The 26,291-nt window shown below is 31.6% G+C and overlaps 3 protein-coding genes and 1 non-coding gene across 4 annotated transcripts; 3 read left to right on the forward strand and 1 right to left on the reverse strand.

Moving 5' to 3' along the window:
• The first annotated feature begins 10,742 nt into the window (after positions 1–10,742).
• LOC106799223 (protein NETWORKED 1A) lies at positions 10,743–19,391 on the forward strand. The gene is made up of 5 exons (XM_014777395.3): positions 10,743–11,304; positions 11,805–11,884; positions 12,009–12,255; positions 13,864–17,831; positions 17,958–19,391. Exons 3-5 carry the CDS (start codon positions 12,156–12,158, stop codon positions 19,119–19,121), a joined length of 5,232 nt encoding a protein of 1,743 aa, XP_014632881.1. The 5' UTR covers positions 10,743–11,304; positions 11,805–11,884; positions 12,009–12,155; the 3' UTR covers positions 19,122–19,391.
• Positions 19,392–20,564: 1,173 nt separating this feature from the next.
• On the forward strand, positions 20,565–21,344 carry LOC100527055 (uncharacterized). The gene is given in 1 exon segment (NM_001251054.1): positions 20,565–21,344. A coding segment is annotated over 1 exon segment (558 nt). The 5' UTR covers positions 20,565–20,587; the 3' UTR covers positions 21,146–21,344.
• A 349-nt stretch (positions 21,345–21,693) lies between these two features.
• On the reverse strand, positions 21,694–23,922 carry LOC100805519 (40S ribosomal protein S3a-like). Its single transcript, NM_001254076.2, is given in 6 exon segments — positions 21,694–21,880; positions 22,239–22,439; positions 22,810–22,995; positions 23,076–23,213; positions 23,591–23,696; positions 23,805–23,922. Coding segments are annotated over 6 exon segments (786 nt in total). The 5' UTR covers positions 23,864–23,922; the 3' UTR covers positions 21,694–21,784.
• Positions 23,923–25,150: 1,228 nt separating this feature from the next.
• Positions 25,151–25,250, forward strand: MIR156T (microRNA MIR156t). Its single transcript, NR_126678.1, has one exon. It is a non-coding gene; the product is annotated as a microRNA MIR156t (primary transcript).
• The last annotated feature ends 1,041 nt before the right edge of the window (positions 25,251–26,291 follow it).

Raw genomic sequence — 26,291 nt, forward strand, 5'->3', positions numbered from 1 at the left:
GCTCTTGATATTGGTCATATGATTCATACAACCATTGCTAATCAACCAAGAATCGCATGAGGTGTTGCTTGTTGTATGACACGGCGCGATAAACAAATTGTCTTTTTTATATTCTCAGTAACAATGTTTGCTTCTTCATGTTGTTTGATATGACTTGTAAACCTACTCCATGTGCCCAAGGTTGTAACATTTTTTGCACTTAACATCAGGCCTCCAATAACACTTCTGTCGAGAATGATTTTTCTTTTTGCAACGAGAGCAAGCTAGAGAGGATTCTTCTTTGTTGTTATAGTTGTTCCTAAGTTTTTTTGCTTTTGCTTGAATTAATGCACCTTCCATGGACCCTGCCCTCTCATCATTGCCTTTGTTCTTGTGCTTACAATGCATTCACTAATTTTGCCAACAAATCCTTAATTTCTCCCTTTAAGGAAGTTTTTTTTACTTGTCTTTCTGCCACATAAGATAATTCTTTCATAAGAAAATTCCTTACCAAACAATCTCACATGGTTAACTATACCTAGTAAATTGTTTGAATACTCTTTGATGGTCTCAACTCCTTCATTTTCAATACCTCAAACTCAAATCAAGTTGAGAATATATATATTCTTTCATTCCTCTTTGTTGGAGTATAATTATGAGATGATGTCTAACATCTGGTAGAAATGATAATATTGAACATCATATAAATGAAGAAAATATCTATAAATTTAAATCTTAAAGTTTTTGACTTCTATTTCCTCTTTGATAATTTTTTATATTCATTAACCTCATAGGTCGTCCAAGATAAAAGAAAGAAAACTCCAGTGCCAATTTATTGTTATATGGAAGAAGGAAAAAAAAACTAACTAAAAATATATGAAAAACAAGGAATACTGAAATTTTATAACTGCAGAAACAAATTACTAGCATAATTAAAATCATTAAGCAACATAATACAAAAATTAGTGTTCTTAAAAAGAAAACATCACAAAAATATCTCTTAAAGACCATCTCTGATAAAAACTTAAGGCATATATGAAAGCTTGCAACCCATCATGGCTTATGAACAAAGAAAATGCTTATTTGTAATCTGGAGTAGAGTATGGAATCCTTTATTTATTTTTAGTTACTTTTAATCATTCTTCTTGGTTCTAATCTGTGTTGAGCGGGGAATTCATTGTTAAGGAAATGGAATCTTTTCTATCATTCTGCAACTGCATATCGTCTCGTCTAGTGAATCTGAAGTGCTGCCTTCAATTTCTGTCTAAATTATAACTATTACTATCATTATTTACTAATTAATTAATTTATTTATTTTTATGTAGATTCTACGTGTTTTAATGCACACCATTTACGGCTTACAGGAAAGTGCCTTTCTTCTCAATTTTTTTGGGGGGGGGGGGGGGGGTGGGGGTTAGTGCTCATACTCATCTGTTAGTTGAAATACCTATTCAGAGAGGTGAGATTTCATTCTTTCAGAGTTCGTGGTATACGCAAACTTTCCCTCAAATCGGCACAATAAAAATATTGGCTCAGATTGCTCTTAGATAAATTAAGAGAAAAATGGTCTATCCACCAAAATGTACTAGTTGTAGCAAAAAAAAAAAAAAGTGTATAAAATGTTGTAGACTTTTATATAAATACAAATGAAATAGGATCGGTTTATACTAGGTGTGTGTCTTTAAACTTATATTAAATCTTAGTCGTTCAATTTAAATAATGTAAAGTCTAAAATTAATTTATTTAAAAATTAATAAAAGCTGATTAGTATATCACGTGGCATGATTTTGCCTTATCTAATTAAACTTTTGATTAAAAGCTTATCTTGTAGAACTAAGATAATATTTCTCAATCTTATTTTGATCAGATCAAATTTCGTTTTGCTAATTGGATTTCCTAATCTTGTTGTCATCAAGACCAGATCTCATTTTGCTAATTGGTGAGCATTGCTTCTACCAATTGTTCGGCTAACATTGAAATTCTTTTTAGTTATTTTCCTAATCTATTAAATTTTAATTCATCAAATTCGCTCTAGAGTAATAATTTCTTCGATTCATCAAAGAACTCACGAGTGCAGCGGAAAGGATTTCCCCTGGGTGAATGTAATAGTAACTCATAGGATTTTGAACTGGATCACCATTTGTAATGGCTTGAATGATAGAGGTTGATCTAGAAGAATTTTGATATTTATGCATATTGATCACCGGCTTATTAGAGTTTCTTGGATAAGATTTTTTTTTAGTAAAAGAGGAGCCATTGAGGGGGTTGACTGTGTGGGAAGAAAAAAAATGTTTTAGAATAGAATTATAAAGTCACATGACTACTTATTCATATTTTTTATTTTTTATTAATATATTATGATCCGTTGGATTTATTTAGATTAAGGGTTAGAGATTTTGTAAAAGTCTAATGACTTACACTCAGTGTAAATGAATTCTATTCCAATACAAATTATTATATGTAATAATAAGTTGATTAGTTTGTACAATAACTATTTTAAAAATTGTATATAATCATAACTTTTAATTTATAAACTCATAAATTAAACGTATCGTATTTACAAGTGTTTTATAATTATAAACCGTTTTTTCCGAGAAGAATTTTACATTGTCAGTGTTAAAAATTGTTAAAAAAAAATTCCGAGGTCAATGATTTGGCATCATTGTTGTGGCATAGATGATCCAACAACTCAAGTAACTTCCGTAGACCAATCATGATAGCCTTAACCCCTAATAATGAATCTTCAATGTTGAATGTGGGCTTGGCTGTTCCATAACAATATAGGTGACAACAAAATGACTGTTGACGCAGTCTCATATGACCTGCGTATATTCCATATGTCCTCATTCTTTCATATATTCCAAAAGAAAATTATCAAGGAGTTGTCTCAAGAACGCAATAAAAGAAATAAGATGATAAATTAACATTTTTTTTAGGATGAAGATGATAAATTCACATAAATTTAATTTAATAATATTTTATTTACTTTTATAAATCTTATATAACTTTCTCAATAGTTATTACGTTTATCTGTATTATCAGTTAATCCACCTTTTTGTCTCTAAGGAGCTTTTTAGGTACAGATAAAGACTTCATTTGTACATGTTTTGATAAATGGATTATATATGTGTGTGTATATGAGCTGAATCCTTTTGGAGAGGTAGGAATTGGGATGTCAATATAGTTGAGATGTCAACTCTTTCCTCGTCTAACCCCTGCTATTTTTGCTAAAAAAAAAAGGTATTATCAGTTAACATTTAAGATGACAATCTTTCTTTCTTTTTTTCCCCTTGAATTAATGGCTTTGATCAATAATAACCCAAACAAATTGACAAATTTGCATGCAAACCCAATTAATGTTGTAATAAAATGCATGTATTAGTTCTTCTTTAGAGTTGATGATATATCCACGTTTTTGTGGATTTTTTTTGGGTAGGTAGGTAGTACGGAATTTTAATTCCGACTTTATCATCTCCCAAGAGTTTATGAACAGACCCATAAAATGGGAAAAAAGCAGAAAACACTGAAATACCCAAGGGGAAAATTGAATGCATCACCGATTGCAGAATTGACTTTCGGATACACAATATACTTGTACGTGAAGAGAAGACTAAAAAACCTAACAAGTTGTACGATACTGCTGCTACTGATATTAATTGGATGACGGACGTACGTACGTCATCTTCACTATCAAGGTTTTACATTTTAGATATATAAAAAAAAATTACACGATCAAGACTATTTGGGTTATTATTGATCTCAAAACCATCATTTTATTTCTCTTAATTTTTTCCTTGAATTAATTGGGTTTGGATGCAAAATATTCACATATATTTAGTGAAATTATCAGTTCATTTTCAATCAATAATAACTTTGGTTAAACTGAGATCCTTACCAATTGTAGATCGAGGGAAATAAATTCGATTCGCCTACATATATATGTTCATATACTTATTATTATAGATTACTAGCTATTATCATATGCTGTATGTGGGTGGTGAATAAGTGGGAAATAATGACACCTTTTTTCTTATTAAGTCCTCTCTTTACAGAATGGCGGTTTGTTATTACGTGACCAAAGTTTCTTGAATCGTTATTAATCTCCTCAAGTCCACCACCCTCCCTCTCTGTTTTGTCTTCACCTTCCTAATTGATGAAATAGTTTTTCAATTCAGACTACTAAAAATTTATGAGGGAAATGGAGTGCCGGTGTCACGGCTTGAAAATTATGGCTACGAGTAAAACAAAAACAAAAAATGATTCATTAATCTTTTTTGAAATGGGGATGGGACCATCATAGAGTGCCTTTTAATTCCACAACGCCTTTCTTCTTCTAGATTTCAAAGACTAGTTGCTCTTGTGGTTGGTGAGGGTTGGGCTGGTCTTGGAAGCAAAAATTAAGAAGAGTGGTGGATAAGAATGATAACCTAAATTTCTCACAAGTACTGAACAAATATTTACATGCGTGTGGACTAATAATATGTGTTTTTATTTCATCTTTTGCGTAGAGCCAATAATGTTTAGAGAGAATGGCAAATGTGTGGAGTAAAATCACATCATGTGGGTCGGTGATTTGCAACCTCTTCAAGTACTCTCTCTTAAAAGCATTTGAGTTTGGTTAGGTACGTAGTAACATCAAATGAAGTGGTACCAGCAAAAGAAAGAAAGAAAGAAGGTAGTCTTTGCCTTGTAAAGAGGTGATACTCTTGTTTTCAATCATCATGTTAATTACTTTATATATATTCTCCTGATTTCTATATGCTTAATTAGCTTGTTAGCTAGATCGATGGTCCTTCTATCTATTAGAAAATATTGAAATGATATCTAGCTAGTCTAGATTTTCCTAACATGGATTGATTGCCAGCTTCTCCCAGTAACATACTTTTGTTTTTTTACCTCAAAATCTAAGATTAGGATCATTCTTTTAGAGATGAATAAAGAGGTCATTTTCTCCTTAACACAAACAAGATGTCCGCTAATGATTTTTTTAATCTATTTAAGCCATTTAATACAGTGCTATCTATTTTTGTCTTACTAACTAAATCTAGCCTTTTGTCTAACTATTCATTCACTTATTCCATGCATTTAATTGAATTACTTTATGAATTTTTACAATCCGGCCTTAAATTTATAACTTTATAACTATTTCTTCTATTCTCAATTTAATTCAACCTTTTAAAAAATATTTAATTTATATGTTCAGTTAATGTAAATTAATATGAATTCATCGTGCTACAATATCATACTAATGAATTGGATGATAGGATGTAGTAATTTTCTATTGATGACTTTGTTTATCCCTTTCCTTTGTATTTGTAGTCATTTACAATATTTATTTGCCACATGAGTAATGTAACATAATCTATGTCAGTCACACAAATTAATATCCGAAAGCTTTTTAGCGTGGATATAAGAACCCATATTGAGAACCATAGTTACTTTCTCAAATTAATGGCCTAATGAGAATCATTGAATTAGTTATTTCTGGTTCACATGAATAATTGAGTTGCATGTTTTTTGGTACAGTAATTTTCAATTTTTTTACATATTTGAGTTGCATTTGAGACCAAATAATATATTAACATAATTAGTATATGTATAAAAATTAAAACAATATTTTATCCAATTTTCAATGTAATTTACTAGTTTGTTAAATTCAACAGATAGAAAAGCAGTTTGATCTATTAATATATGGAATATTCCGAGTGACAAATTATTCCCTCCAAAAAGTTCAACCTCCCATAAAGTTCATCCAATAAAATCATAATAACACTAAATTCAACGATTTGAAGCGACATATTTATTATGAATTTGTTAAAATTAATTGATATGATTAATTCTCGCAAGAACATTACACTCGTACACTACCATTACTTTACTCCATTAGAGATGTACTGTACCGTACCAGTTTAAATGACTATTGACCGCGACAAGTTCTTACTATAATACTCCAGTAGGTATAAGATGATTTTCTTACATTAAATTTTAGGAGTATTATTTAAAAATATTTTCAATTCGCAATGCATCACGTGGGTTGTGACCTAAAATCAATAGCTTCAACTAGCTTAGCTGTCATGAAATTGCAATAGGCCTTTCTTTCTTTTAGTTTTAATTCCTTTTTCATCTTGGATTATCTCTAATATTGAAATATGTTTTGTGTTTCTTCTAATGACCATATTTGGTAAAAGTAGTTAAAAAATTAACTAAAAACTAATAAATTGTAACTAAAAGTTATTAAATTAATTTATTAAATCCTAGGTGTTTGATAAATTTATTAGTCAAAGTAAATGATAAAAACAAATATGTTTATATGGAATTTTTTTTATAAATTTTAAATTTATTTTAAAAAATTTATAATTTTTGTTTTTAATTAATTGTTTTTAATTTTAGTTATTATATTTTTCGTGTTGTGTATTTAAAATAAAATAACATATTTTAAGTAAGTATCATACTATCATTATGTTAATCATTGTAATGGTTAAAATATTATGAAATATAATGTTAAAAAACAATAGAGTAAATAATATAAATAATGTAATAATTAAAATAATATTTAATATAAAAATATTTTAAAAAAATAAATGTATCATTTATCAATATCCTTGAAGTATAATGCTGGAGTAATAAAATAAATGTTGTAAATAGTTAGGGTGTTTGTGGGGTGGTTTGGATCAATTTTGACTGAATTTAAAATTCAACTCAATCAACTTTGATTGGTTTGGTTTTGTTTGATTTTTATTTTTTTATATTCAATTCAATCCAACTTACTTATGAATGGTTTCATTTGGTTCAGCTAACAAGTTACCCATTAAATTTGATCTTTTTTAGAATTACTATCTTATCTCATGATTCATCTAAATATTTAATACAATTAATATAATATTATCAAATGTTTAAAAGTAATAAAATTGATTCATTTAATACCATAAACATAATATTCTAAAATATACTAATATAAATTAAAATAAAATATTTTTCAATGAGATTTACTCTAATAGTCTAAATTATAACTATGTTCGACAAATTAATTTATTGCAGTAAGCTTTGCTAAAGCTATTACAACCAGAAGTATTGCAACTAGATTTATTGAAACAAATGAACAAAATATGATCCATTAATATTATAAATATGACAGAAAAAATAATTATGAAATAAAAGGTGAAACTAATAACAATTTACCCAAAAGTAATACGGAGTTTCAACACTTGTTGTAACACTTGGAGTTCCAATATTAGAAGTATTTAAAGTCAAACCAAATAATTTTAAAAATTTTGATCGATTTTGATCGGTTTAGACCCAAATACATAAATAACCCAACACACCGTTGGGATTGGTTTGGACTAATTCGGGTTTGCGGATGACCCATACCCGTGAACACTCCTACTAAATAGCATAACATTTAAGTAAACAATGTAATGTAAAAAAATCTCAATAATAATAAAAACAAAACAAAATAAACATATTATTTATTATTAATTATCATAATCTTATGTAATGAAAAGGAAAAAAATAAGAAAACTCTACATTATGCCAAATAATAATAATAACAATAAAATCATATAACTGTGTGGGTGTTTTAAAAATCATATAACTGATTTAAGTGATAGTGTGATTTTAAATATTAATCATCCGTTTAATATTGAAATTGAAAAAATATTAACCAAAGAAAACTTGTTAATTTTGATCAATCTCATTTACATACGAAATGTTTTCAGTTAATTATTCTATACTAATACTTATTTTACATAGAAAACTAATACTTTTTAATTAACATTCTTAAATCTAGTCTGATTACAGACATACATTTTGTAAAGATGAATATTAACTTTACAGAAAATAAAAATAATCTTAACCTGTAAGTCAACCTATTTTTTTTCCTGTATTTTATTTTTGTGATTTTCGCCATCATCAAATCAGACTATTCAGTATTATTTACTAATGGCAAGTTCGGCTTCACCACAGCCCAAGTGACCCGTCACCATAATTATTTCCTTTTGGGTTTGCTGTTGTGAATAATTATTAAAGTTTAATTTCTTATTTTGTTGATATAGTTTTATCATTTGTATTTTTTATCCTTATAATTTTAAAGAGATTTTTTTAGTTTCTATAATTTATATTTTAATTCTCATTTAGTCCTTATAGTTTGAAAATAATTTTTTTAATTTTTATTTTAATTCTCTTTTAGTCCCTATAGTTTGAAAGTGATATTTTTAGTTCCTATATTTATATTTTAATTTTCAATAAAAAAATATAATTAATATTATCAATTACAATTAATTATCAAAATATTAATAATTAATTTGTAACTAATTTATTGTAAGTTAATTATTTTTATATATTTTTTTGTAATAAAGACTAAAAAATAATTAAAATACAAATTATAAAGACTAAAAAAATTACTTTCAAATTATAGGGATTAGAGAATTAAAATATAATTTATAAGACTAAAAAAATCGCTTTTAATCTATAAGAATTAAAAGATAGTTAATATGTAAACGATAGAGACAAAGATAGAAACTGAAACAATCACTTTTAAATTATAAAGATTAAAATGTACTAATCATAAAATTATAAAAATCAAATAAATAATTTAATTAATTATTAATTATACGGTGGGACACCTTCTCTTCCTAACCAAACACCTTGACTGTCATCATATGCATGCTTAATATTACTAGTAGACTCGAGAATCTTATGCTTAATAATATGCACGCAGAAATGTATTTTATCACATACTCTAAAATCATAATTATAGTTGAAAACAAGTATTATAATAGGATCTACAATTTGTTTAATGCATTGTATTCTACAAAAGACAAACTCTTCCAACTACGATAGCTTTTGACTTTACTTTAGCATCCCACTTTATTCCAATTATTGTCATTCTATTTGCACGGTAGGAAGAAATAGATATCAAGCAGCGAACCTCATAATTAAATTACAAACTTTATATTCCATAACCCCTTTCCTCCAATCCAATACCCTCCATATATTGTCGATTTTGTAAATGTGTCGGTCAAAAAAAAAAATTAAGCTGGAAGTAACCAATGATTTGTATTTGTTTTTACATTGAACACGAGAAAAACAAATATCATTGCGACAACTTTAACGATATCTTGAAGATTTGTTTTTTCACAAAATCTTGATGATACATTAGATATAAATTATTATTCTTATATTGCAATCACTCGATCTTTTAGTTTTTTTTTTAAAAAAAATCTTGTAAGGGACCCTCGATGATTGTTAATAATAATACTAATGTAGATTTAACATTGTATGTACCAATTTAATATCACGTTTGCATCTCATTAGGAAATTCATTAAAAAAAAACTAACTTTCAAAAGCTTAAGAGAAATAAATTAAGTTTAAAAATTTATAAAGTTTAAAATTAATTAATATTTTATCACTTTTAACAATTAAATTGATAATAACAATAAAAAATACTTAATGTATCATTCATTTTATCAAATTTAACACACCGTATCAATTAATCCTCTCTGATCGATATACCAGAGAGAACGTTAGTACATAAGTGAAGTGAAATGAGTAAATTTAGACTAGCAAATTTTATAAAAGTTACTATATTTAATAACTCTATCCATAGTTTTAGTAATCAAATTATTAAATATTTTTTATGTTATCTTAACAATCGTACTACCAACCAAATTTTAGGGATTTGACTCCTATAAGGTGAGCAAGGATTAAGTAAGCAATTTCAGTTATTAATAAGAAAATCAACTATTAATATTTCAATAGATTCATGATTTAGTGTGCATGTTAACATAATAACTACCATTGGTTTTCTCATTAATGAATAATATTGACTATTTTATCCTCTAATGTGAGTTTTTTTTTTTAAAGAATATATGATGTGTGTTATTCACTTGAAAATATATGGATTTAAACATTAAATAAATAGAACATCTGTAATTAGGACATTTTATAATCGATATTTACTTATATTTTTTTAAAAAAATATATTAAATTAAAATTATTTAAGGAAGTATCAAATAATTTTTATATTTATAAAATCATGTACATTTTATGTAGTCAAGCATTTGAGGGTGAGAGGAATAAACATAGATGATTAAGAAATTTTGTAATTTTCTGATTTGTTTGTTTAAATTATTTTTGTTAAAAATTACTTTTTAATAAGAAAATCTGATTAGCCTTAAAAAAACTTTTTTATAAGTATTTTTTTAATTTTAAGCAATCAAACCTTAAATCTTATTATGAAATTATTAAATTAAAACTCACAAAGTTGTGATTTTTCTTAAAAAAATCACACATCTTGATTATCTTTTTATAATTTATTAAGTTAGATTTGTTTTTTTCACTCATTAAAATTACTCTCTCTATTAACTACAAACATGATCATAATAATAATGATAATGACAATAATATTATGAGACGACAATGATCATGTTAATGTTGATAGTAATGATGATTATAATAATAACAATAACATGATAATAGAGTAATTCAATGGTTAATATTAATAATTCTGATCATCATAATAGTCGTCCCCCATATATATATATATATATATATATATATATATATATATATATATATATATATATATTAATTTAGATATTGAAAAAAGTATTTTTCTTTCTAAAAAAAGAAATTCCTCGATTCCCAGGGATGATGAGGGAGAAACACGAGTGTGCAAAGGGATAGTCACATTTGGGCACGGTTTTCCCTTCACACTTCAAAGTTCAAACTAAGGACAGGTGAATAATACAATGGAAGACAGACAGGCCACACAAACCTGAAGAATACGACCGTTTTAAAATGTTTAATATCCCAAATTAATTATGGTGATTAAAACATAATCATGGTTTTGGATCCCATTAATGTTTGTTGAAATGGTGGTCTCTGCTTGCTATGCATTCGCACGCATCCTTTCCTTAGAGGATACTGTAACGTTAATTATTATAATAATCTCTCCCAAAACAAGATGATTATCTAAACCATAACACTCAATACTTTTCCGTGTTCTGTCTGTGTCCGTTGTCCTTTTTACAGTTGATGAGTCATATATACAGTGTCAGAGCCGACACGACACAATTCTATATTGCCTATACCCCACTTCAAAGATTTCCACTTTGGTGTCTGGAGATTGAGAAAAAATGGGGTAAATGGAAGTTTTGCAGCTGTTGGGGGTTCTGTTTTCAGCATCAAAGCTGCTGATGAAGATCCCATTGTCAGATTTCATCGTTCTGGGTTGTGGTTGATCCCAATTGGTCCAAAGCACGATACTTTATGGTTTTCTGGAATTTTGTTCCTTGAAGTGGTAGTTGATCAAGTTCGTTCACTTGGTAAGTACTTGATCTCATATAGGCTTTTGCTCATGATCACTACCTTTAGATGTACCTCTTCTTTTCCCTGCCTATAACTTTTTTCTCTATTTCTTCACTTCTCCTTTAACTCCTCATGATCATGGATCAATTTGCATAGGATCCTACTACCCAATATTCTTTATATATATATATATATATATATAGTTCTGCTCTTAACATTTATGTTGGTCATTTGGTGAGTGCATTTTTCATTCCGGTTCACCTTCAGGGTCTGTTGTTTGATCATAGAAACTGCTCTTGCTTGAGGGCAAATTTCTCCTATCCATTCATAATTAAAGCAAGATAAAAAATGTATCTTCTGTTTGTGCTTGGATTTTGGAACCTTATTTTACATTTATAAGTATTTATCTAATACAATTCATCATGATGTAGGATTGATGCTTCTACTACGCATTTGATATTTCATGCTATGCTCTGGCCCTCTTGCTAACACTTTCTTGTTCCTTCCTTTGTGGCAGTCGCTCCCAATATCAAATTGTCTGAACAGCTGAAACAAGTTCTCAAAACTGATCAACTGGAGTTGTGTCCAATTTGGCAGGTAACAGAATGGAGAGAGTCTGCAACTTTCTTATACATTAAGCCATGGGAGTAAAGTTGGACTTCTCATGAATCTGGAGCAATTCTTATCAAATATACTTACGTTAACATTTATTTGATAATAGGTACAAGACATGGTGAAACAGGCCTGAAGAGTCTCAAATTAGAAAGACTCTGGTGGTGGAAATCTATGATCTTATAGTTTTGCCTGGATCCAATATTAGGCTTTTGGCAAGTCAAAACTATCTGTGTTGTTATTCTTTTCTAGAGTCATGGCAACCTTGTCTCATTCCGAGTCTCTGCGCTCGTATTCTTGGTGGTGGGATAGCCACCTACCAAAGAATTCAAAATGGCTTCAGGAAAACCTTGCAGGTGTGTCTTTTTCCTCTCACTCCCTGTATATATGTGTGTCTACAATTATGCTAGAGGAATCTGAATATATTGTTTGAACTTGTTACATTTTCTTGTTAGCAACTTTGCGACCTATTCCATAACAAGATCACCAAAAAACAGAACCAGAGCTAAGTTTTAGTTGAAACTAGCTTTGCACATTAAGATCTACCAAGATAATAACTTTCTGCAATCCGCAACAAGAGACTACAGATAGAAAGTCCTGGATAATATCATTCATGGAGCTTTCACAGGAATGAACAATTTGAGACCATAATAGAGGTCCATAAATTTTCTATAATACGCATGCTAACTTATTTATTTTTAATCCAAAATTCATCAGAATACAATCATACAATAATTCACTCTAACAAAGTCCATAAATATCATTTCAATGGAAGTAGTAAGACAATAGGCTTGAGCATTTTCGGAATCAGATTTTGATGTCAATGTCTGTTATGTTGTCTGGGAGAATGGGACTAGTTGGAATAGGCTTGAGCTACTCAAACAATTCTGTAAATGCCGAATAGTTTTTCTCTCACAAGCTTAGGCTGCTTGATTAGCATGACCCAATTTCATTACAGCATCCTTTGGCCGATCCTTTCGGATCTACCCTTGGTTGGTAGTAACTTTTTTAGTGTTGAAATCAAATTTCCTCTTCCATTGTGTCGTAAAATCATTATTATGTCTATTTATCATCATCAGGCTTCTAAAAGACAAAAGTGTGAGCCTTCAACTACCCAGCCGGAATGATATAATACGCTTTGCATTTTGCTGTTTGGATGGTAACATAATTATGAAATTGGAATTCATTACGTTTAAATTAATGATGGAGATAAATGCTCAAACTTAATTGATGAATATGGTTCTTAATTTTTTTTTCAGTTATTTAAAAATAAAATAAAAGGAAGTGGAACTCCATATCAGCCAAATCAGATACGAGATTAAATTTTTTTCTAACTCTCCCTTTTTTGTAAAACTGAAATAATAATATTCCCTACCGTGTTGGATATAAGAAAAAAAAACCTTCTTGTTAGTTAGTCTCAAATATAAATAAATTTCACCTTATTAATGAAATTATTTTTTAAATACTTTTCATTTAATTGAGATTTTATTTCCAATGACTTTTTATTTATTTTTAATATCAAGTTCTACGGAATAGTTTATAAAAAAAACTTATTTTAAATGAGATTGATATAATTAAATAATGCTAACTAACTTATTAGGACGAAATAGTTATTTATTTATTTACTTACGAGTCCACATGAAATACATAGTGAATCTAAGAATATAAATGTGAAGAAGACAGAGAATGGAAATGACGTTTTGTACAAGATTTCCTCTAGTCGGGGTGTTTATTCTAAAGTCAGAAAATGTTGAACTAATTTTAGTTTTTACAGACTCACTGCTCGACTGTGTGGCATTAGAAGTTATGTGATTACTTTTAAACAATAAATCCAGTTGTTATAATGTGCCAAAGATGCTATAACTATAATATACAAGTGCGAGTAATTAAGGAAATGATGGTTGATTCGGGTCTATGCTTATGTTACTTAATCCAATAACTGAAGTGATGTTATGTTTATGCAGACATAGATACCAAAGTTAAAGCAATGATCAAGCTGATTGATGAGGAAGCAGATTCATTTGCAAGGAGGGCAGAAATGTACTATAAGAAGCGTCCGGAGCTCATGAAATTAGTGGAGGAGTTCTACCGAGCATACCGTGCTTTAGCAGAGAGATACGATCATGCAATGGGAGAGCTACGCCATGCCCACAAAACAATGGCAGAAGCATTTCCCAACCAAGCACATTACATGCTGACCGATGATTCGCAGGGTGTTGAATCACACACTCCAGGAGTGCCTTGTCCAAATTATTCCGAGTCTGAGCATGCAGAGAAAGCAGATAGTGAAGTTCAAACCTTGAGGAAAGCCCTGGCCAAAATACAGTCTGACAAGGATGCTATCTTTCTTCAGTATCAGAAGAGTATGGAGAAGTTATCCGAAATGGAAAGAGATCTTAATAAGGCACAAAAAGATGCTGGAGGCCTTGATGAAAGAGCAAGTAAAGCAGAAATTGAAACTAGAGTGTTGCAAGAAGCACTGGCACATCTAAAATCTGACAAGGAAGCTAGTCAAGTTCAGTACAACCAGTGCCTAGAAAGTATAGCTAAACTGGAGACTCTGTTATCTCTTGCCCAGCTGGATGTCAAGGAATTTGATGAGAGAGCTTCTAAGGCTGAAATTGAAGCCAAAAATCTAAAGCAAGAACTAGGCCAGTTGGAAGCTCAGAAGGATGCTGGTCTTCTTAGATACAAGCAGTGTGTTGAAAAGATTTCAGTTTTGGAGGCCAAGATAACCCTTGCTGAGGAGAATTCCAGGATGTTAAATGAGCAACTTGAAAGAGCAGAACTGGAAGTTAAAGCGCTTAGAAAAGATCTTGCTGAACTGAATGAAGAGAAAGAATCTTTAGCTGTCCTTTACCATCAATGCTTGGAGAAGATATCTAAAATGGAGAATGAAATTTTGCTTGCCCAAGAAAATTCTGAAAAACTAAATAGAGAAATTGAGAAAGGGGCTGAAAAACTCAAGACTTCTGAAGAACATTGTGATATGTTGGAGAAATCGAATCAATCTCTTCGACTAGAAGCTGAAAATCTGCTGCAGAAGATAGCTATGAAGGATCAAGCACTTTTAGAGAAGCATGCTGAGATAGAGAGGCTGCAGACTCTAGTGCATGAAGAGCATTCTCACTTTCTTGAGATTGAATCTACTCTACAGACTCTGCAGAAGTTGTACTCTAAGTCACAACAGGAGCAAGGAAGTCTTGTTATGGAGCTTAAATATGGGCTTCAGTTGTTGAAGGATTTGCAGTTTCCAAAACAGGGTTTTAAGGAAGAAATGCAAGAGAATGTGGAAGAAAACAGGATCCTGAATGAACTTACTTTCTCTTCCACTAGGTCGTTATTAAGAAGGCAGCAAACAGAAATCTCTAAATTAAAGGAGATCAAAGAGAAACTGGAACGAGAGCTTGTTGTAAACTCTGAAGAAAACAATGCCCTCCAGCAGGAAGCTCATCAAATAAAGAATAATATCCAGCTCTTGAATAATAAATATCATGCTATGCTGGAACAACTACAGACTTTAGGTTTGGATCCTAAATGTTTTGCAGCATCTGTGAAAGATTTACAAAATGAGAACTCAAATCTAAAGGAGGTCTGCAAGATGGAACGTAATGAGAAAGAAGCTCTTCATGAAAAGTCAAAGGATATGGATGAACTTTTGATTGAGAATGCCTTTATGGAATTTTCCCTCTCAAGATTAAATGATGAATTAGATGGATTAAGAGTAACAGTGAGGAAATCTCAAGAGTCTTGCCATGTTCTCCAGGAAGAAAAATCTACGGTCGTTGATGAGAAATTAGCTCTACTTTCACAGTTACAAATAGTCACTGAAAGTATGCAGAAACTATTGGAGAAGAATGCCTTGTTGGAGAAGTCCCTCTCTGATTCAAAGATTGAGCTGGAAGGTTTGAAGGCTAAATCAACTGACTTGGAAGAATTCTGCAAGTTGCTAAATGATGAGAAGTACAATCTTCTAAACGAAAGAAGCATCCTGGTATCTCAGTTGGAAAGTGTTGAGGCTAAACTAAGAAACCTGGAAAAGTTGTTTACCAAATTAGAAGAAAAATATGCTGACTCGGAGAAGGACAAAGAAAGCACGGGCAATCAAGTAGAAGAGCTCCGTGCTTCATTTTTGGTGCAAAAGGAAAAGCATGCAAATCATAAACACTTGAGTGAAGTCCGACTGACAAATTTGGAGAATCTTTTTCATGCACTACAGGAAGAACTGTGGTTGGGGAAGATTGAATTTGAAAAAGAAGTTGACAAAGCTGTAAATGCTCAGATGGAGATGTTCATTTTGCAAAGTTGTATAGAAGATCTGGAGCAGAAGAACTTGGCCTTGTTAACTGAATGTGAAAAGCATGTTGAGGCATCAAAATTTTCTAACAAAGTTATCTCTGAGTTGGAGACTGAAAACTTTATGCAACTGATGGAAGAAGAGTTTTTGTTACATGAAATTAGAAAGCTTAAAATGGCTATTCATCAAGTGTGTGGGGCTCTTCAGATTGATCCATATGGTGTGCACGACAAAGGAATCAAGCAAGAGGAAATGCCAATATTGCATATTTTAGACAACATTGAGGGCTTGAAAAGTTCTTATGTGAAAAGCCAAGAGGAGAAGCAGAAGCTCCTTGTAGAGAATTCTGTCCTCCTAACTTCACTTGAGCAAAATCGATCTGATAGAGAAAAAATGGAGTCAGAGAAAAAGATCATGGAGCAAGAGTTTGAGAGCATGAGACAGAAGAATGCAATGTTGCAGAAAGAGAAGGTTGAACTTCTAGAGAAGAACAGGCAACTGAGGACTGAAGTAGCCAATGGAGAAGAAAGAGACAATGCATCAAAGTACAAATTGGCAACCCTGCATGCGGAGTTGATAGATTTGCAGACAAAAAATCAAGTGTTTCAGGAAGAAAATAGTATGATGCTTGAGGAGAAAAATTCACTGCTTAGGAGTGTTTTGGACCTCAAAGATGCAATGTCCGTGGCTGAAGATGAAAACAGTGTAATACTCCATGAGGTACTAGCTCTAAGCAACCTCAACTTGGTTTATGAGAGCTTTCTCACCCAGAAAGTCATCGAACAAAAAGCTCTTTCTGAACATCTCAGCAGCAATCTTAGCCGTTTAAACAGTGACCTCAATCAGGAACTTGGTGTGTTAAGGAAGAAGTTTGAGCTGAAAGAAGAAGAGAGTGTTTATCTGAATGAGGCTACTAAGAGGATGGATAAAGAGCTGCGGGAAATCAAAAATGCAAATTGTCGTTTAAGTCATCAAGTTGAAAATTCAGAGAATCTTCTCAAGAAGAAAGACATAGAGCTGCTAGAAATGGAGACAAGGCTGAAGGCTGCAGAGAAATTGAATGGGGAGTTTTGTAGATATATTGAGGAGCTGAAGATGGATCAAGAAGAATCAAGATTGATCAGAGAAAACCTAGACAGGCAGATTCTTGAACTATCAGAAAATTGCATGAATCAGAAAAGAGAAATTGAACACTTTAATGAAGAAAATAGAAGCTTTCAGTCCATGATGAGATCATTACTTCATGAAGTTGAACAACACAAGGTTAGAGAACAAGCACTGAATACAGAGTTGCAGGACAAAACAAATGAATGCCAACTTTGTGAGGCTGAGGCAGCTTCGTTCTATTTGGAGCTTCAGATTTCATCCATTAGTGAAGAACTGCTGAAAGGCAAGGTCACTGAGCTTACTGGAGTTTTCAAGAGACTTGATGATGAAAGTGCTGGAAAAGGCTTGTTGATTGAACAAATGAGAGAAAGAATCAGTTTACTGGAAAAGGAAATTAGAGGACTGAAGGGGCAGTTATCTGCATATACTCCAATGATTACTTCTTTGAAAGAGGATTTTGCATCTCTAGAGCACACTTACTTTCTTTTGACCAATAAAACTTTTGCTGTAGGCAACGGAGAACAGAAGGTATCATCCTGTTTCACCTAGATATCATGTACTTGTATTTTCTTCTTCCTCTTCTCTTGTCAAAAAAGCTTATGCAGTTCACTAATATTTTCTATCTATCCATGTCTATCATGAATTTATATCCAGGATGTAGCCATTGAGACTTGTCTCCATGAAGAACTTAGCTATCAAAGTTTAAAAGGAAGTGAAAGCTCCTTAACACCAGATGGGGTTGCAGATTTGCTGAGCATGCAGACGAGGATTAGAGTAGTTGAAAAGTTTATGATGGAAGAACTTGAAAGACGTGTGAAGAAGGAAAGTTTGACCGCAAATGTCAAAGCAGAAGCTGTAACAGAAATGAATGAGCATTCAAATTTGGAAGTTGGCACATATCCAGAAATTGACGACAGAAAAGTGGTGATGAAAATTAAGAAAGACAACAGCAAACGAGGCCATAATGCATGGAGGACAAAATCTCAGAAAAGGTTAATAATGATAGACATTCCTCTTGATGACTACAAGGATGATCCAGACTTCAACAAGTATGGCAAGAGAGATCACACTAGGATTGATAATCATATGCTTGAGTTATGTGAAACTGATCAGCATGATGTTACTGAAGAAAATAAACAGAATTCTGTTTCACTAGAGGATGTAATTACATGCCATGAGTCAGAAAGATGCCAAAATTACTCTTCAGAATTGGAGACAGAGAAGGAATTAGGGGTTGACAAGCTAGAGTTATGGAAGACTCGAAAAGAGACAACAAGTGAAGATAGCAAGAGGAAAATTCTGGAGAGGCTTGCCTCTGATTCTCAGAGGCTTGCCATTCTTAAAATGACACTGCAAGACTTGAAGAAGAAACCGGAGACACAGAAGAAAAGCAGCAAGGTAAATGAGATTGAGTATGAAACAGTAAAAAGACATATAGAAGATGTTGAGGAAGCTGTCATGAAACAAATAGGCATATATGATCAACTGGCAAAGGATACTGAAGAGTGCACATCCTCATCTTCGGACACAAGCACGATGCAGTTGGAAAAGCAAGGAGGACAAACGCAAAGAAAAAAGCTAACAGAACAAGCTCGAAGAGGTTCTGAACAGATAGGAAGGTTGCAGTTTGAGGTGCAGAACATCCAGTATATTCTGCTCAAACTGGCTGATGTGAAGAACAACAAATGCAAAAACAAAAACTCTAGACCAACAGGTGTGTTGCTGAAGGACTTTATTCGCATTGGAAGGAAAAATAGCAGAAGGCGCCGTAAGGGGTGTGTTTGTGGATGTTCAAGGCCTTCAACTAATGAGGACTAAGTCAGATACAGTATGTTGTGAGTACTTTTTTCGTTTGTGATGTTTTCTATAACATTGTTAACATAGCTAGTAAAATTGAAGGTTTGTCATAAGAAATAAGAGATCAATCAGTTTAGGCTTATCTGGATCATAGCAACTTCTTTCACATCTGTATGTATGCTTTAGCTTCCAAAAGAATTGTACTGAGTGACTTGTATGAAGAATTGCATTGTAACAGTTAATAAAACTCTCCGTGCAATAATTAGTTTGCACTGTATGTTTTCCTTCTTTTCTGAACCTGTATTGAGAATTTCCTTCTTGTTTTGAGTTTCCTTGACTTATGCTATGTGTTAATAGAAGTATCGATCAATACTTAAATTTGTTCTCCGAATATATATGGAAAATTAGTTCCTACTTCCAACTTTTATAATTTTGAACCTCCCTTTAATTAGTTAATTGATTTTTAAATCGAATACCATCTTACACTTAAAAAAATTGTTTTTATGAATAAATAAAGATTTAAATTTCGTTATAGTAATAATGTAAAAAAAAAAAATACACACTCTCGACCAATTAGAAATAATGCTAAAAATGACTTTTATTTAAGCGGTAGCTATCATAAAGGCAACAATACTACTACAAATAATAATTTTTGATTAGTTGATAACGTAAGTATCCTTTTTATTGTAATATTTTCTCATTAATTAATGTTTAAAACAACTTAATGCTTTGTATTTCCAAAAAGATGAATTTGAGCACTTCCCAATCTTTTTCACTAAATAATAAAATCAGAATAACCTCTTATCTCACACCTTTTAAGGAAGAATTCGTTAATTTTTCTAATTTACTCTACTGGTTATTTTGTAGGCTTCACACTCTTTGTCACAATAATCATAGTATTATGATTTCTTTTCTCTTTAATCTTTTTCAAAATAAAAAATATTGATATAATAATTTCATTTTTTCTTCAATTCTTTTTAAAAGAGTAAAATATGTTTGTAATTACTAATATATATTTAAATTTTATATTTATTTTTTAATAAACTTTTTCTTATTTTTGTTTTCTCATAAAATAAAAATTTTATTTTTAGTATTTTTTGTCCTGTAAATTGACAAATTTTATATTTATTTAATGATAATTTTTTGTTTGTTATTGATTCATTTGAAATAGACTAAAAATAAATAAAAAAAATTATAAATAAAAACAAACACATAGTTTATTAATTTATCAAAGAATAAAAAATAAAATTATTATTTATATTAAAAAATTAATACAAATAAAAATTATTAAAAAATAAATATAAAATTCAAATATTTATTAAAAATAAAAAAGAAAATCTTGATTGACAAGAAAGCATGGTCATCTTTGGGCGGCCTGAATAGTGAACGATGGCAGACTGGCAACTATATATTAAACAAGCCTTCTTTCTTCTTCTTCCATTCGAATTCCTATTTATCTTTCTTTTTTCCATAAAACTCACAACCAAATGGAGAAAGCAGAAGAAGAAAGCGTTGATTTGGGTGAAATATGTCTTCGGCCCCTTCAAGTCTCAGACCTGGATGATCTGTTGGTGTGGACCAGTGATGAAAAGGTTGCGGCTTTTTGCTCTTGGGATCCTTACAGCAGCAAAGACGAGGGCATTAACTTCATCCAGAATATAGCAAGCAAGTTTCTGTGGTGCAGAGCAATATGCCTCAAGGATCGTGCTATTGGCTGTATTTCCCTGTCCTCGAATTCAGAGCACGATAAAAGCAGGAGCAGATCCGCGGAACTAGGGTATGTGCTGGGTTCCAAATACTGGGGCAAAGGGGTTGCCACGGTGGCTGTGAAAAAAGTGGTTAAGGCTGCTTTGTCTGAGTTGCCACACTTGGAGAGGATCGAAGCTCTTGTTGATGTGTTCAATGTTGGGTCTCAGAGAGTGCTGGAGAAAGCTGGTTTCCAAAAGGAGGGGATTCTCAGGAAGTATATCTTCCAAAAGGGAAAACCCAGAGATATGGTCATCTTCAGTCTTCTCTCTACTGATCCCAAGCCTTCATTTCCTTAATTTGTTTTACACTTCGGAAGAAATATGTCATTTCAATTATAATTATTCCAACGAATATTTCTTTTACATTCCTTATTCATTCATTTTTAGTCGTTGTCAAATTTCAAAGAACTAATTATAAAGTTCACGATAAAAAAAATAGTTTTCATTATTTACCCATAATGTAAAGTGTCTAATTATCAAATTTTGGTCAAATATTGAAAATAAAAATAAGCAAACGATTTAATTTAAAAGAAAATTAAATTTAAAATTAACCCTAAACCAGTTAAAATTATAACAAATCTTAACGTCAAAGCACTTCCTAAGCCCAATTGAAATAATACAAGTATATTTTAACCAAGTCATAAATAAATTCGCGAGGTTTATTATTATTATTATTATATTTTGCCGAGAAAATTGGGTTTTCAATATAGATTGCAGGATTTCAGAGATGTGAAAATGCAACTACCAAGCCAATAAGAAAATTACGCCTTTCATACCGTTCTTGGTTATTGGGTTGTACCAATAAACCTTTGCCAAAAAAACAGATTTAGATTTGCAAAAACAAATGTGTTTCTAAATGTCAAAACAAAACTGAAAAATAAATATTTGTAAAAGCAACAGGAATTCTAAACAAACAAAAATGCATTATCAGCCGGATCAAGCTCCAACTACTTCAGTTGCTTCCTCAGCCAAGGTTTCATCAGCAGGTCTATCCACCTTGGCACCAACATCTTCTGAGTAATCACCATGAACCTACAAGGATCGAAAACAATAAGTATCATACCACACCACTGAACAGAAGTTTAAAACTGCATGCTTGCACCCCAAAAAAGAATTGTAAGAAAATTCTTGAAGAAATGCTTCTAATCCAAATGACTCGTTAATTTAAGAATGGTCAACATATCAACAGACAAAATAATGGAAGGGGGAAAGAGTGGATCCTAAGCATTTTTTATGATAATTTTTTGCCCCAACCAGATAAACAGTACAACTCAATAAATTCTACAATGATTGACCTTTTTCATTAAGATAGAAAAATAATGAACTCATTGTAACATTCATTAGACATAAGAAACTGCGGTCAAGGAAATTTGCGATAAAAAGCACATACCTCCATCAGTTTTCCTAGATCAAACTTTGGAGCTTTAAGAATCTTAACTTTACGAATAAACACATTCTGTAGAGGATATATGCTAGATGTTGCCTTCTCAATCTCCTTTCCAATCATTTCAGGGATGAACTTGCGCACCAATTCTTTCAAATCACAGGCAGCTGCCTGGTTTACCATTATCTCTCTCATCTTCCTGCGAATCTGAAAAGATAAAGGTGTGTTTTTTACACTATTGGATATGAATTATCCCCATCCAATAAGGAACATAGAAAATAAAATAACAAGAGACCAAAGCCATTTTCCAATTGTCAAGATCAGAAAGCAAATCAAGAAAATTGGGTATGTGGAACAAAAGTAAGTGCAATATTAAAAGTATACAAATAACAAATGATGACGTAACTTAGTTCACATCCTTTATATTCATGTTATTATCTCAGGTACTTCAATAAAGAGAATTACAATTAAAAACATGTTCAAGTTACCATAATGAATGCTTCAACATATCCCAGTCCCAGTGCATTTTAAAAAATAGATTGAAAACAAACCAATAAGAACATTGCAATGACTATACCTGTCTGACTTGGCTTGATTGTGCATAACAGGTCCTCTTCACCTGATTACTACGCCTCTTGGTAAAGCCAATGCAGAACATCCTCAACGTATAATTATCAGTGGTCTTGACATCCACATGAGCTTCAATTAAAGTTTGCCATTTCCGCACCAAGGACCTCAACTTATCAGTTGTGAAATCCATTCCCTACAAAGACACAGTCTTAGTTAGATTAAAACCATCTGAGTCAACAACAGTGATCAGAATAAGCTCAGCCACCATCATACCCAAAAGTTTGTCAGAACATTTTTCCCTTGAACATCCTCAGCTCTCAAACGAATCTTCTTGAAGGCATGGTCTTCATCTCCTTGGAGATCAGCCAATGAGACCTCAAACACTCTATGTTTGAGTCCTTCAGAAGCAATCTGTTATGTAAAATAGCCATCGCATCACCATCTATATAAGCCAGCACTAATCTCGGCAATTTATATTGCATATACACCGAATCACTAGAAGCAATTATTATAAATTATAAACAACGCATTAAAAACCACACTCGACATTGAACAATGTATATAAATAAAGTAAAACATAGATGTCGTTGAGATGCAAAAAAAACCTAATACACCATTCAACAATTCTTCCTAATGCAAATCCGTACACAATTCTACTACATGTTTTTGGGAATAGATGCAGATCCAACCCAACAACTATTAAACCAGAGGCCTAATTCCATGCATAAAAATAAAATTTTCGAGATATAGAGAAAAAGTTATGGAGTGAGAGACGAAAAATAAAAAACCTTGGTTCCCTGGGTACGAGAGACGAGGGTTTTGCCAACATTCTTGACCTGAAAGACGGAAGGGGCCTTGATATCGTACCAGTCCTTCTTGGCAAAGGGATCAGCGCTGTGGATTCACGGAAGAAGAAGAAGAAACAAATCAGAGTTAAAATGGAGAATACGACAATAGAAATAAAAAAAAAAAAAAAAAAAAGTGAAGAGAATGGGCACTAACGCTTTCTTCTTGCCACCCTTCTTTCCCTTGGAAATCCTCTTATTCTTTCCGACAGCCATAGCTCTTCAAGGTCGCTCTGCTCTGAATCAAGGTGCGGCTGTAACTCGAAACCCTACCTGTCTCAGCACACCTCCTCTTTAATCTTTATATTCTTTAAAACCCTACTTGGGCTTGTTTCCCGCTTGGGCTTTGTTTATCGAAGGAAGCTATTTCTATGCCTATATCCACTCCCTTTTTCTTTTCTTTCTAAAATCAAATTAATTATATAATCTTCTCCGCTACCTTTTTCTCTCCCTCTCGCACATTCTCCTTTGTAAGGTAGCAGCACATTTTTTTTCTCTTTCCTTGTCCTCCCTGCTCTTTTTATAAAATATTTTATATTTTATATACCAGATAAGTCATGTCACATTAATTTATATAAAAATATAAAACAACGGGATTACAATTTTTGTTCATAAATCATTCGTGTAACATTAAAAAAGAATATTAAATAAATAATTTAAATACAGTATTATTTAAAATATTTTCTATCTGAGTGAGAAAAATATGGAAATAAATTTAAAATATAACTTTATATATATAAGATTTGCTAACATAGATTCGCCTAAAAGTTACAAGGTATATATTAGTACTCAACACTTTTTTTTGTTAAGACCAAAAAACCACTTTTTATTTATTTAACCAACGTAAACTAAGGGTAATGATGTAATTTAATTTTAAAAATAAAAATAATACAAGAACCTGATTTCTCTTTTCCAACGAATACTATTACAATGCGTATGCACAGGTAAAACCGCTGCCGAGCATTAAAGAGAGAACATGTGAGAAAGATGAAAGAAAAGATATAATGAGTATTTAAGATTTAAAAAGAAAGATTAGGGTGTACTTATCAAAAAGGGACATGTACGTACGGGTTGGGTTTAATTAAATTAGGCGTTGATAATGGCTATCTACCGTTCTACATAAGCAGTCAAACTCAACCGTACCTGGGCAGTAACCATTTTACGGGTACATGAAGCAATGTCTAATACTCGTTCGACACGTAACCTAGCTAGTAGATACTCTGATGACTTGGACTTTTTATTCGTATTGGGTTGCCCTTTTTCCTTCCTTAACGTCCCATCATGTCTTCACCAAGATAAGAAGCCGGCCCAATTACACCAACACACGTTGTCTTCCTCCATCATATGAAAAATACTATGTGAGAGAAAATGAAGACACAATGTGCAAATCATTTTGGCTGAAGCCACAGAGAAGGAAAACAAACCAAAATATATGAAGAACAACACATATATTCCAGTAGTAGGGCATGCTCGATCAACTCAACAACCAAAACCTAACACAAGCTTTTAGAGATTGACAGAAGAAAGGGAGCACATACTGCAATTATATGAACACATACCTTTGCCGTGCGTGCTCTCTTTTCTTGCTGTCAATCTCGTATTATTTTGTTCTGTTTCCTCTTTATTTCTCTTCTAACTTTTCTTCCTTTCCCTTTGTGCCTCCTTAATTTTCTGGAGCCCCGTGTAACTGCAGATCGAGTGAGCTTATATATTATATAAGAATCGTGTCACATAGAACTCTTTGGTGTAAGCACCTAATTAGATTAGAAGATACATAGGAAAAAAAAAAAACAAAGACTGATAAAGATGAGTGGAATGTGAGTGTAAAAACTGAGATACAAAATAATCATAATCGTTATGTATGTTAGTAGCTAGGTTTCTCTTTTCACTTCATTTCGTTTGAGAAAAATTAAAAGATATGAATTCGTAGTTGGAAAAAAAAACTCATAAAAGTGAAAAAAAATAAAATAACTCCTCGTGTAAAAAACATAGTTGAATTTTTCTTCTGATAATTTTTATTCTTCTTTTTATATTGTTAGTTGTACATATATATTTCCTTCTCTGGATCTCTCGGAGTGAATGAAGAGTTTCTGAAAGCAAGGATCATTGATCATGTAGCCCTAAAATGAAACATGGAGAACTAGCTTGGTTCTTGTCATTTCTTTTGATTACTTCAAATAATTTCCTTATAACATATTATTACTCGTGTGGCATATAATATTTTTATAACTAATATTGCCTTTTTTCTTTATGCTGGTAGCTTCTGTGCGGGTGACTTTGAAGTTTTGATGGTTTTCTCCATTGTGAAATAAAACAGATCGAATTGACTAAACGGAGTTCCTAACTGAAGGTACTTTTGATCATGCGAATACTTTCTCAATTTCATCATTCAAACCATTGTTTCGTTTTGTTCTTCTATTGTCGGCCATTTTTTCCCAGATTTGCCCTTGCTGTTTGAGTTTACCTATTTATACATGAGGTAAGTAAACCTTCTATTATTTTTGCCGTTAGAAATATACATATTTACACATATGTTATCAATGCATCAAGCATTAACTAGGAAGGAAATGGTGATATATATACAAGGCGACATGTTATTTTATTGATATATCATTACATACGACGCGCTTGTGGACAATGAGAT

This window comes from Glycine max, chromosome 1, assembly GCF_000004515.6.
Source record: "Glycine max cultivar Williams 82 chromosome 1, Glycine_max_v4.0, whole genome shotgun sequence".
Lineage (NCBI taxonomy): Eukaryota > Viridiplantae > Streptophyta > Magnoliopsida > Fabales > Fabaceae > Glycine > Glycine max.